This window comes from Pseudorca crassidens, chromosome 21 (genome assembly GCF_039906515.1).
Source record: "Pseudorca crassidens isolate mPseCra1 chromosome 21, mPseCra1.hap1, whole genome shotgun sequence".
Lineage (NCBI taxonomy): Eukaryota > Metazoa > Chordata > Mammalia > Artiodactyla > Delphinidae > Pseudorca > Pseudorca crassidens.
Window position 1 is genome coordinate 24,363,809 of NC_090316.1, and position 13,961 is coordinate 24,377,769.

A 13,961-nucleotide genomic window follows, 5' to 3' on the forward strand; every position below is an offset into this window, starting at 1 on the left:
CACACCTTAAAATAGACGCAAAGTATAAACTGTTGCCAGCTGTTCCCTTGCCATAAATGGAAACACTCTGTTTTTCAGATGACCGTCCTGCTGGAACTCGAAGTGTGAGAGCTCCAGTTACAAAAGTCCCATGCGGTGCTGGCAGCACACAGAAGATGCCACTCTGTGACAAATGTGGGAGTGGCGTTGTGTAAGTTTCATTTTCAACCCCAAAATTCATCATAAATCTTGCTGTCAGTTCTCTATTTCTTGTACTTTAAGACTCCGTATATAGAAAAGGTTTTAAGTTTTATGAAAAACAAATTTCTATTCATTGACTTGAAACATAATGTCCACACATTTAGCACATTTTGACCAGAATTCCTTCGATGTACCCCCAAATTAGCATAGAATGTGAGTCGAATATCTTGACTTATAATTTCAGACATATTCTGGTGAAAAGAAACCACCCTAGAAGTATATTTAAAAAGTCATTTCCAAGAATAACTTCACTTCAAAAAGCCCTCCCTTTGTTAATGCATATAGTCTTTGAACACTTCCTTTTCTGTACAGTCTTTGAACACTTCCTTTTCTGTATAAACCCAGGAAAACAAATATGGGGGTCACCCAGTTATTAATTAAAACACATTATCTTTACGTGGTTTCTTAAGTTGCACAAATACTGAAATATGATTTTTAGGCATAGAGTCAGCTTCCATTTCAAGGGACTTCATGTGTGAATAGCCACACTTGTCAGTTCAAACCTTCAAGTGAACCAGAGCATTTCAGTCTCTCCACCTCATGCCCCATGTGGTCACCTCTTCCATCCCTTTTTTCTGTTCCTATGTCACTAGCTCACACACTGAGGCACCATCTGTCCACTTACCCAGGACTCATCCCAGGAGGGCAGTGGGAGATAAGCCTGGTTACAGCACAGAAGGGGCTGTGAGACAGAGAAACAAGCAGGACAGGGAGATGGGAGCAGACAGGACCTCAAAACATACGACAGGTTGTGATGTTACACGAAGCAATGATTGCCCCCAAGTTGGAGTAAACTGCTTTGACGGTAGAGGCCAAGTCCACCCACCAGTGGAAATTCCATCTCTGCCCTTTGATCTGTTCTCTCTGTGTTCCATAGAATAGAGGCTGGATCACCAAGCTAGACAGTAAGCAGAGGGACTTTTGGTTGTGTAGACAACAACCTTGGCCAAAATCAGAATCCTTTGCAGAGGTGTCTGTTTTATCTGTATCATGTCTCCCTCTTTCAAAGAAACACAGGGAATGATCATGAAGTAAGGATCCTATCATTTTTCTAAAAAAAAAAAAATCCTGTTTGAAAAAGATCTGAAAAATATTCACACGTCAACAACAGAGAGACACATGTGAAGGTTTACTATGGTGGTCTTGGCTCTCCCTGGCAACTACATCAGTTCCACAGCTGTGCCCAGCTTTGCAGCTATTGTTTCCTGAACGTGAAACAGATAACACCTGCCTTATCTGTAGTGCTGTCTGCCTTTGTATCATGTTTCTGGCTTTGTGGGGTTTTTTTCACGAGGCCTCCTTTTCCCCCAACAGTGGTGCGGTTGTGAAGGTGAGGGACAAGCATCGGCATCCAGAGTGCTTCGTGTGTGCTGACTGTAACCTCAACCTCAAACAAAAGGGCTACTTCTTCGTGGAGGGGGAGCTGTACTGCGAAACCCACGCACGGGCCCGCATGAGGCCCCCAGAGGGCTACGACACAGTCACTCTTTATCCCAAAGCTTAAGTCTCCGGCAGATGGAACATGCACTCACCCAGGCGCACCCTCACAGGCAGACGTTAACGGCTTGGGGCAGAAGTAGAGCAAAGGGCTGACTCCAAATCTAGAACCAAGCTTTTAGACACTTATCTCATTGTATCCTCAGGAGAAGGAATGGGCGGTAGATGCCTGCTCTAACAGAAACATACATTCAACTGTATTTCTCTTTGGGGCTAGCAATAACTTAATGAAATTTAGAGCAATAATTTTTATGTCACACTCTATATTTTACATTTATAATATGATCGTCAAACATGTAAACGTCAAGATTTTAGGGGGAGTCTAATTGCCCTTCCTTAACCAGTTGATTTTGCAATTGCAGTACTTACGACAAATGACAATCTTGTATTCTAAGACAGCCCTGCAGGTGTCTGTTATCTGTTTTAACTATAATAGTGCATGTCAGGGAGAAATTCCCTAGATCTCTCTAGTTTCATATTCAAACAGTTATACTACTGGATGCAGCATACATAATAAATACATAAAACATTTTAAAAATACCTAACGAAGTGGCACTCAATGAATTCAGATAAAATCAACATTCCAATGAGAGGGCCCAGTCATATCTCGTCGTGTACACTAACAACTCAGGTATTTTAAGAAAAATGTGGCTTCTTTAGTTTTCATAACTCATTCACTCTTCTGAGCCCACAATTTCTGCTGATAGGAGGGGAAATTTTAAATGTGCTAGTTAAAGGTGATGCAGTCTCTTTCAGATTAAAACAGTTTCTGCTGCTTTGGAAATAGTCTCTTTCATTTTAAATGTCTCTTTCAGATAAGTATTCAAAGTCAAGGTTCAGACTCTATCAAGGCTAGTTCTTTATTCTCAAGGCTGACCACCACCACCTTCTCCTTCCCAAGACGGCACCTCCAAGAGGAGACATTTAGGGGACGCCCCTGAGGAAGGGAGGGGCTGCTGGTCTCCTGGGGTCCTGCTTGTATTCTCTGCTGAAACCCATGATTCCACGTGTGCTCCGTTTTCTCAACATAGTTGGGACCAGGCAACAAGCCCACCTCTACCACCACGTCCAAAAGTCTCAGCTCAGCCTTCCCTGGATTCTTGGATCCTTTGCATCTCAGACATGAACCCCATCTGGCCCCTGGCTCTGATTTGTCACCTTGCCTCTCACTATGGTGGCTCCACGGCAATGCCCCCTTACTTGCATGTCTTACCTACTTCCCATGCACCCCACTGGGAACCCAGGGGAGCTTATGAAACTGTCCTCTCCAAGTACAAACATGGGAACCAGCAGGCTGGGGAGGTGGGGACTGTCTCAAGCCCTCAGTCTCACCACTGTGTCACAAAGTCATCTCTACCCTACTGGAGCAAGGATTCTCCTATTGTCCCAAATGGAAAATAGGGCCTGGGTTGTACTGCTCTGGGGTTCTCCCAAACTTAATTATTTCTGACCCTGACCTGTCTGAGGTTTTGAACCAGTGAGAGGAGCCAGAACACCTGCCTGGCCCCTATGGGCATTTGAGATCAAAACTGGAACCCCTGGGCTTCCCTGGTTGCGCAGTGGTTGAGAGTCCGCCTGCCGATGCAGGGGACACGGGTTCGTGCCCCGGTCCGGGAAGATCCCACATGCCGCAGAGCGGCTGGGCCCGTGAGCCAAAACAAAAAAAAACAAAAAAACTGGAACCCCTGAACCAAAACACAAATTCACTCACAGACCTATTCCAATAAAATAGAAAATTCTGCAATCAAAGAAATGAATGTATTCAAATACATTACTTTTTTTGTTCAGATGTTATTTTAAAATATTTTTTCTGGTAAGGATATAATCTTAAAAATTTGGAAGCTAGAGGGCAAATGCATGGTAACTGACTTAGGAAACCTGAGAAAGTTAAAATCCAAAGCAGCAACCGAGAAAACTGAAAACCAACCCAATTTACTCTCCAGCACTGGAAACAGCCTGGGAATTGACAGCACCAGGCATTTCTGGACTAGGGGATAAAGGCAGAGTTATGATAAGGAGGATCACATACAAGCTGTTTGAAAAGCACTTAATCCCCACTGTGCCCCCTCTCTGCCCCTCCCCCTCACACACCCAAGGCACTTGTCAGTGGAAGTCTGCCTGGTGTTATCTGGAGAAGGTCAAACAGCATCTCTGGAGCCAGGAAGTGCCGCTGAAGGTATGTGTACCACACTAAAAAGAAGTTAAATAGGAATGAAAGACTCATGAGAAGGAAAGTGTAGATTAGATATTATATTGTACATTAGTGTACACTTGATGTTGGATATCAGACAATATTTCCCTTAAAATTATATTTTACACATTTTATATGTAGTAGAGTACATAATGAACTTCTTAAGTTCAGATGTTCAATAATGAGAAAAGGAAGTAGTACAGTTTGAAAAAAAGTAGTAGTATAGTTCTAATCTGAAATTCAGGGAAGATAGGGCTTAAAGCTGATAATTCAGTCTCTGTGACTAAGGCTTGTGAAGCATACTCTAAAACTGCGTGTTCATTATTTTTATTCTTTTGACGATTAAATCTAGAAATTTAAACATATAGAGGAATTTATGACAGAATTAATCAATAGAAATGAATGCAATATAAAAATCGTTTTAAAATATGTAACGTATAGGGTGAAAATAGCAATGTTGTTAAAATGGAAAGGAGTTAAAACTTTCTTTAAAAAGCAAACAAATAACAGTACTTCCCCCATACTAGCATTTTGTCCTTCAAAAATGAATTCACACCAGGTCTTATATAGGAATTCATGCCATGAACAAAGGATGCCAACTAGTTTTTATTTAGCTCTCAGCATACCACGTCTTCTTAGAAAGCAGAGTAGTCACTGTTTTTATATTTATAAGCTTATTAAAGCTAGCAATGAGCAATGAAATGATCCATGACAGAACTGGGCATCTGTAAACTTTGCACTCATGATTAACTAAACTGCTGTTTTTTCAGAGTAAATGCAGAATAGAGTTGCTACACTCTCTACCAATAGGACGACTGTTTGAGTGAAAAACAGTTCTAGTTATCACATACACTTGCACCTGTGTAAGCAAAGGTAAAGCTAATGGCTAATGTGACACGCAAACAGTTTAGATTATCTCTACATAAGCTAATCTAAAGTTTGTCCCTCACAGGAATATCCCAAGATAGGCAGAATGGAGCTTTGGGGTTCTTCTCCTAACAACTTGAGTTGCAAAAGTTTGTCAAGTTGTCCTTTGAACAGATTTATTTCAGTCCTGGGAAACTACTACTTAGAACCATTATTCTGTATTATCCTGTTATCATGGCCTAATGTTTCTTTTTAAATGCTGTGCCATCTGAAACTTAAGCATAAAAAAAAGAAAATTGGAGACAGATTGAGGGTATTCAGATAATTGAAGTAAATAAACCATTTACCTGATCTACATGACTATTTCAAGATAATCGTCTTAAGCTTCTATTCATGTTGTAGAGTACTCAATAAATATTTAGTTGAGCACCTACCAAGTAAGAGATGTTGAATACTAGGCACAACAACAAAATGGATTTTTGAATGCGTTGGCTATATTTACAAATTGACATTTTCAAGCTGATTAGAATGCTTCATGCAATTAAGTTTAAAACAAAGCACCTAGAAGAAGTGGGTGCTTTATCATAATTTCTTTCTTTCAAATTCTGTAGTACTATTATTCATCACTGCTCACATCAGAAGAACATAAAATGAGATATTAACATTATCTTCTGAATTACCTCAAAAGTTTGTCCAAGTATGCAGAGAATGTCTAACAACATGTTTTCCTACCTCTAAGAATAAGGCATGTCAGCACACCTCAACTTATGAAAAACCCAAAGCACAATTCCATTAACCAAAGAATAATACAAGAGCTGCTCTTAAAACCTAATTGCTACCCCTATCATAAATATTAAGCATATAGATTTAAAATTAAGATATAAAATGCCAAATATTTGTTTGAGTTGAAAATTACTCCATTCATTTATTTATTCAACTATTCATCTGGCGAAGGAGTACATACAAGTCATTATTTCTGTACCAAGAGCAAAATTATGTTGTGAGTTTCAGAACTACCTCTCATGAGACCAAATTCCCATTCCATCTCCTTTTCTGAAGTAGAGGGGGGTTGAAAAACACAGGTGTGTGAATTACTCATCACGTGTATAAATGCCAAAGTGCACATATATCTGTGGTTCACTAAAACACCAGGCTCATGCTACCAACGTCACATGCAAGAGCCTGCGTTGTGTACCATTATGCCACACACAGCTGCACATGCTGCCTTGCCTGCCCCTTCACACATCTGGGCTCCAGATGCTGCTGTCCAAGTTCCCAAAGCTCCCAACCATGACCCTTCCAGAACACTGCTTCATGCTGCAAACCTTCTCATTCCTCCTCATGAATACTGTCCTTGATCCCAATCCTCAGATTAATGCTTGCTCTGCCAGCCAATGGAAAAGGTTAATTCCTGCTAACAAGTACTAATAATTTTCTACTGCCCCTTTTATGTCTAATACTTGTGTTTTGTTCTGGAGACAGCCCTTTAATCTAAAGGAATGCCTTCAAGGGTAGGAATTCTAGATATAGAAAAAAAAGTTAGAAAGAGAACCTGAGGAATAGAGTGATGGGCATGATCTGGACCAAGAAGAAGACAGAGGAACTAACAGTCTCTTGGACCTTGGGAAGGTTTGGCCGATCTGTAGAGGTGATCTAGAGCTTTCCTCCCTCTGACCAAGGCCAAAGCAATGGGGAATGCAGTTTCTCTGAAACAAGGCACTCAGGTCAGATAAGTGCTGCGTTTGTGAATCTCACTGAGGGTGCACAGGTGTTTACTGGTTTGAGTAAATTTAGCACTGGGGGTCTCCTAGCCTCTTCCAGACTGAAGAGTCTGCAACTCAGTTTGCACGATTCTGTGAATATACTACATATCGTAGAATCACACTTCAAATGAGTGAATGATGTGGTATGTGAATTATATCTCAACAATGCTGTTATTTTTTAAAAGAACACTATTAACATAAATATGTATTTGTCACTAATCTGTTAGATAGAGTCTTAAGGCTAGGAATGCACAGGAGCAAAAGAAACAACATGGGTAGGAATGTTCGTTCTTATTTAGATGCTTCATTTTCCTCTTGCGGAAAATGCTTGATCATTGCTGATACAATAAAAATAGCCAGCACTTACATCGCTCTTACTATGTACCAAGCAGGGTCCTAAGTGCTTTAACGATACTAATTCATCCAATCTTAACAGCAGCCCTGTGAGGTGGGTCCTCTTTTTCTTCCCATTTTACAGTTGAGGAAACAAACACAAAGAGGTTATCCAAGGTTTCTCCTGTAGTAAATTGACCACAGGTGGCCTGGCTTCCAAATCCATGCTCTAGACCACCTCACATTATCTCTGCACAAGAGATTTAGTAGCTTTTAGTTTAAGATGATTATAAGGCTTTCATGGGACAACAAAGCCCTCAGTAAGCTTTGTAAAAATTATCACCTAGATTCCATTTCAGTATAACTTACTCCAGGTATTAGAGCTTGGTGGTTACAAAAATGAGCTTTGGACACGGGCAGAGCCGAGTTGAAACCAAGCTCTACAATCTCCTAGCTGTAAGGTATAGGGAAATCATGAAATCTCTCCAGACCTCAGTTTCATCAACCATAAAATGAGGACAATAATCCCTACTTTACAGGTTTGTGATACGGATTAAATCAAGATAATTCGTATCAAAAGATCTAACAAATTTCCTAGCAAGTAATACGTAAGTAAGCACCTAACGATTATTATGTATACTTTTCACTGTTTAATCCTAGATTCAAAATGGTGGCTTTATTCCTTCTAATTGTTCTTTGGTGTTGGAAATCCGGGTCCAATTACAATGAGCACAACTGTGTCCAATTGGAAGAGTCACAGAACTAGATTCCTATCCTTGGTGATCCCAGAAGAACTGACATTTCACACCAAGACAGATCAGGTTCAGGAAGTCCACTGGAACTTTTCTTCATTTGAGGAGGACAATTTTAAAAGCCTGAGCTCACAAGCAACCTGTCCCCACCAAAGATTCACTGGCAATATTCTACATTATAATCTTATAGCTAGAAAGAAAACTAAGGTCCCTCAATTGCCTATATCTATTTTATTTAGTATATATATTTTTAATTGAATGCTTACAAAATTCTTGACATAATATTGGTCACATTCAAATGTAATTATTTCCTTACAACTTTGCCAACTAAGTATTTTATAGATGAGGAAAAGTTTCAGAGAGTTTAACTTCGGTACAGGACCAAACAAGTAAGGGAAAAAACAGCATTTAACCTCACTAATATTCTCCAGTAGTAAGTCATATGGCTTGGAAATCTTTAAACCTAAAAGTCCTAGACATTGTTATAATTCTCTATTGTATTATTTTATTTACATCGACGTTTACTTACTGTCTGTGTTCTCTTTATAAGAAAAATCATTTCTTCCATGAGTGCTAGAAAAAGGTAGTGTGGAATAATAAAAATATTAAGTAATGATATGATTAAGTAAGGCATAAGTAAAAAGACTGTCATGAAAATAGCTCTGGATAAAGACTGGACTCACTGGGCCTCGACTTCTTTTCTGCAGAATGAGGGAAACGGACTGGATGACCCCTGAGACTTCTACCAGCTCAAAAAGTCACTGATGTGTTCTTGACATTGTCTTTATTGGTGTTAACTGGCTAGACATTCAATTTAGTGAAGGCATGCTGTCAATGTGACCAGGCTCTTGGTTCAATTTAGAAGTTTCATTCTGTTCCATGGTCACGGATACCACCTCTGACTCGTGTCATAGCTCACAGTTGAAATCAAGCAAGGAATATGAATTTATCATTGCAAATTCATTAGCTCCATTGGAAGCACACATTCTAGGTATCTATATATAGCAAGGGAAACGAACTCCTATTATTAATGTGTGATCAAGTGACCTGAGTTAGTGCAGCTCCTTCGGTATCTAAAAAGCATAAAGCAGCTTAGCATTAGGAAGAAGAAGGTCACATACTGCGAGCTGAATTGAAGTCTACAAGAAGCTACAGAGACTCCTACAGCTATATTTATTCAAACCAATAAGCACCTACGTAGCCTCGATAAGCTTCACAAACAGCACTTATCGGTACTTCCCCATCGCTTCTGCCTTGGTCAGAGGGAGGAAAGCTCTATATTATCATCTCTATAGAACGGCCAAACCTTCCCATGTTCAAAGAGGCTGTTCGTCCCTCTTTCTTCTTGGTCCAACTCATCTCCATCACTCTATTCCTCAAGTTCTCTTTCCAACTTATTTTTCCCACTCAGTGTTTCTGTGTCACTGACTCTTCTCAGCCTGCAAGCATGCTCAAGTACTCTACACCAGCCCGGAAATCTCTCTTTCCCTAACATCTATTCCTTCTCAAGCTCCCTTGATGTTCCTCTGCCTACCCCTGAGCACACCAAACTTCATACAGGTAGATGGACTCCACCTTCTTAGTATCCCCACTACAGTATATCATATTAATAAGTCCCCTTAAGGCTGCAGCCAACTTCCTAAGAGCCAAAGCTTGTGGTTATTCTTAGTGAGTTGTGGGGTTCATTCTCTTATATAGATGAAATCAGGTTAAAATTAACTCTAAAAGAAACTTAAAGCTGCTGTGGCACAAAGCCTTTAAGCTGTTGAAGGCCCACTACCCATCCAAGAGTCCTAAGTCACCAGCACACAGGTCTGACCAAAGCACCAGCCTTATGACAACTGCCCAAATTTGTTATGTTTTAGGAGTGGTTTGGTCACTTTTTCACACTACTATAGATCTCAGCTATGATTAACGATAGCCTTGTGATCTCAGGTTTTAAAAAAGATCTCCTGAAGCTGAAAAACCCAGAAGTATTTTAGTCTGGTCATCAATTGCTAAGAATAGATTTGACTACCTTGTTTTTGTTCAAGCTCTTGAATTTGTTCCAGATTCTTGAATCTGCAGCTGTTAGTCAACAGGTGAAAATGGATTCTCTAAGAAGAGCTACTCTTTGAAGACTCTGAAATATTGTGACTCATAGTTTTTTTAAAAAAGATTGGCAGTACAGATTTTAATTCCAACCTTTCGCAATGAACTTCACAATAAAAAAAAAAAATCAGATTTTTTTCAGGGCAGTTGCTGGACTGACTGACACGTGTGACCAGAGAAAGCATACCCCGTGACAGAAAATGCTCCACTGTCTATCTGATATGAGGTCGAATGAAATAGAAACAATCTCACCACACTGAGAAAGTAGTGCAGGTGATGTGTGACACCGTATCAGGAAACAGGAACTCTTAGTTTCTAGCATTAATATTTATACCTCCTTTATACTTTTGGAAAATTTAGATGAAATGTTGTCCTATCTCATAAAATTATAACTTGTTATGGGGGACAAAACATCAAAATAAACTGATTTGGGCAAAACCAGGGTTTCAGAATCAGGAAGTCTAGCACTGACCACTTAAGAGAGTTTTTGAAAAGTTCCTAAACCTCCCCATGTTTCAGTTTTCCCCACACAAATCTGGAAAATAACTTTTTTCCATAAAATTCCACAATTCTCAACACCATTAAGTAAAAGCAAGAATATGTCACCAAAAACTTAATTTGGGGGTTGGTGGGGGAGGATAATTACATTAGGGAGGGAAAAAATTGAACATCCACCAGAGTTAAGTGTTTTAATTCTCAACTTTGTTTACCGATTTCAAATGGAATAATGAACCCATCCAGTGTCACAGGAGCAGGAACAATGATAGGTAGGGCCGGGCAAGTGTAATGCAAATTTTTGCCAGATTCTTCTGAATATCACTGAGCCTTCATTTCTGTGTACTGAAAACCTGAGTGCTATAGAAAACACTGGGTACTCAACAGAGAATCTCAGAGACCCAGGGTTCTCCGGGTCTCACTCAGGAGAATAGGGTTTTCCCCACTTCCGCAGTCTAAAGGAAATTTCACTATACTATTCCTTTTATCTAATTCTCATCTATATGCTGGGTAAGCAAATAATCACTTTACCTGACTTTAGCAACTTGGCAATGAGGAACTTTAGGTTCAAGATTAGTAGAATATAAGCACACAAAAGAAAAACACATTGTAAAATATATTAAAATATATAGCTGGTATGGAAAATCACATTCTTTACAATAAATGATGGGTCAATTGGATAGGCATATAAAAACTGGATACTGACACCTACCTCACACTCTCTATAAAAATCAATTCCAGATGAATAGCAAGTCCAAAAATGAAAGGTAAAACAATCAAGCTTTTAGAAAAAAAAAAAAAAGCATGGAAGAATCATCTCATGACCTTGCAAAAGCAGGCTTTGGGTGTCCCATCCCAAGGTGGGAAAAGGAAGCATCCGCATGGTTGGGAACACTGGCATCAGTGGTCAGAGCTCAAGCAGGTGGGGAGGGTGGCCGTGCATGGGACTGGGTGGTGCATGGTGTCAGAGGCAGGGAGGCCGTGAGGGTCGTCTCCACAGAGAGGAGGTCCAGCCTACAGTGACAGAGCCCAAAGGGGTGAGGAGTGTGTCTAGGTGGAGAGGGAGCCCAGCATAGGGTTCAGGGTCTCAGTGGAGTTGGGAAGGGGCGATACAGAGTACTGGAACCTAAGTGGGATAACGAGGGCATCCACGTGGGGGTGATGGTGAAAGACTGGCATGAGAGCGCATATAAGTAAATATATAAGGGATAATGGAAGTCAACTTTCTCATCTGGAAAGGGAGAAAACTAGAAAGAGCACTGTGATGTTGCATTGGAACTGGAGGCATTGTGAACTCAGGGTTCTCAATATAGATAAATAAACGTGGATGCGAATGTGCACGTGTGCTTGTGTGTATGTACATACATACCCAGGCAGACATTCCCTTGCTCTATCTACTAAGATGGCCTGGGAGCAGCTACACCTAGATAGCAACTTAGCACTCACATCCTGGCTTCTAAATACCATTCTCCTCTAAAAGAAACCAAGTCTCCTCGGAGAAATGGCTGATTTCAGGGCTAGGGCAGGGAAAATTCAGGATAAGCCTGAAACATCTGAGTGCGTCAAGCAAATTAAAAAGTGCTCTAGTAATGAAGGAGATGTGTCAAAAGTATGCAGAGGCCAGCTGGAGACACTCGCACTGACCCAATTAGGGAAATTTAAGCAACAATATAAATCATGTCAGCAACAGAAGATAATCCATTCTAACCCACTGAATAAAACAGGCAACTCTGGGTCCATGAGACTCTGAGTAAAGAGACCTGTCATGACAACTACATGTAAAGCAAGATGTTGGACTGGATCCCTTTGCTGTAAAGGACATTATTGGAAGAACTGGTCAAACTTTAGTGGGGTCTGAGAATTAGGTGGCAGTAATGTATCAATGCTAATTTCCAGACTTTAATGGCTGTATTGTACTCATGTTGGAGTGTCCTTACAAGATACACATCAAAGTATTCGGAAGTGACGGGACAACATGTCAACAACTCACTCTTAATGGCTCAGGAGAAAATGAAATATGTACCAGACTATACTTCCAACCTTATTATAAGTTGGTGATCTCATTTCAAAATTTAAAACATAGTGGAGACCAAAAGGGCAAAAACACTGGAGGAACTGAAAGGTATCTCAAGTCCAGTTTTACAATTGAATTAAAGATCTATTCTTTAAAAATGCATAGACCTAAAAAACATATTTGCTGAAAAAGAGCAAGCTGCAGAATAAAACGTAAACTATGATACCATTTATGAAAAACTTTAAAACAAACAAGGGCAATCATCTCTATTACTCATTATAATTAGTATAAAAATATAAGAATGAACTGTAAAATTGTACCCTAAATTCATGACAATGGTTTCTTATGGGAGGAGTGTAGGGAAGAAGGAACAGAAAAGGAAGTGGTGGGGAGTTCCATCCTATATGATTCTTATTTTTCTAAATAAAAATCAAATATGCCAGTATAATTATAACTGTTAATTCTGGGAGATGGAAGCAAAGGGTTAATTATAGCCTTCTTTGCATATTCCATCATTTTAAAATTTCTCAAAAAATAATTTAATAAATAAAACTTAATGAGGACTTTACATTTTATAGGCCATATAAATGTGCATTGACTGAGAAACATAAAATTTTTTATTTTTTGAATTTTGGCAAGTTCATCACAAAGTGGATGCACAATACAAATTAGACAACACAAACTATCTCTTTAAAATATATACGTGTTCCGGTATTTGAGCTAAAGTAGTTGAATCTTTTTCAACTGAAGTGTCAATTTTTTTTTTTTTTTTTTTTGCGGTACGCGGGCCTCTCACTGTTGTGGCCTCTCCCGTTGCGGAGCACAGGATCCGGATGCACAGGCCCAGCGGCCATGGCTCACAGGCCTAGCCGCTCCGCGGCATGTGGGATCCTCCCGGACCGGGGCACGAACCCGTGTCCCCTGCATCAGCAGGCGGACTCTCAACCACTGTGCCACTAGGGAAGCCCAATTGAAGTGTCAATTTTTAAAAAATAAGGACGAATCACAGGAAAAAATGTCAGCACTCTTAATGGAATCTCACCTGAGACTCTGGGGTCTAGAGGTGCCATCACTGGCAGCCTCCTATGTAACTACTGAACCTACTGTAGTAGGACCCTTTACAGCAATCCTGGCCTGTTGTGGAGATAAGTAAACTCATGCTCAGAGACGGCAAGTCACCGAGTCACTATTACCTGCAAAGTTCAGAAATGGAGGGAGTTTCAAGCAGGCTGTGATTGGTGACAACGGTTTTAAGTGGCCATGAGTAATCAGAAAAGACTTCCCTCGACATACATTCACAAATGCAATGAACACCCCCAAAATGATGTGTCCACCATCCACCCGTATTCTGGGGGTTCATGTTCTCTTCTTACACTTCCAGGTTCTCTCTCACCAAAGAACAGGGTCTCCATGTGCAATTGTTGATGTGAGGCCCTAACATGGGGCCTTTTCTGAGGGGATGCCATTCATGTCATAGACACTGTAATTACTAAAGATATTTTTAAAATTTATTGTTTGTTGGCTCCAAAGATGGGCTTTTTATATATTAATTACAATAATTTTCTGACAAATAAATTATTCCTATCCTGAGAATACACATATGTGATTTAGTTTACTAAAGAGAAATGAGTTTGATAATCAAATGATCTTGTTGACCTAACATCTAAAATCAACTGAACTTCTAAGTAAAGAACTGCTTCCCTAACTGATGAACTGAT

General features: G+C 40.0%; 2 protein-coding genes across 4 annotated transcripts in view; one reads left to right on the forward strand and one right to left on the reverse strand.

Annotated features, from left to right (window-relative positions):
* The window catches only part of PDLIM3 (PDZ and LIM domain 3), a 30,079-nt gene extending 27,802 nt beyond the window's left edge, over window positions 1-2,277 (forward strand). For all 3 annotated transcript variants that reach the window (XM_067722043.1, XM_067722042.1, XM_067722044.1), the window contains 2 exons: window positions 79-190; window positions 1,555-2,277. In XM_067722043.1, coding sequence (XP_067578144.1) covers window positions 79-190; window positions 1,555-1,744 — 302 coding nt within the window. In that variant the 3' untranslated portion in view covers window positions 1,745-2,277. The remainder of the gene's footprint in view (window positions 1-78; window positions 191-1,554) is intronic.
* Window positions 1-13,961, reverse strand: part of CFAP96 (cilia and flagella associated protein 96) — a 93,884-nt gene that overhangs the window by 43,790 nt on the left and 36,133 nt on the right. The gene's annotated exons all lie outside the window — the stretch shown is intronic.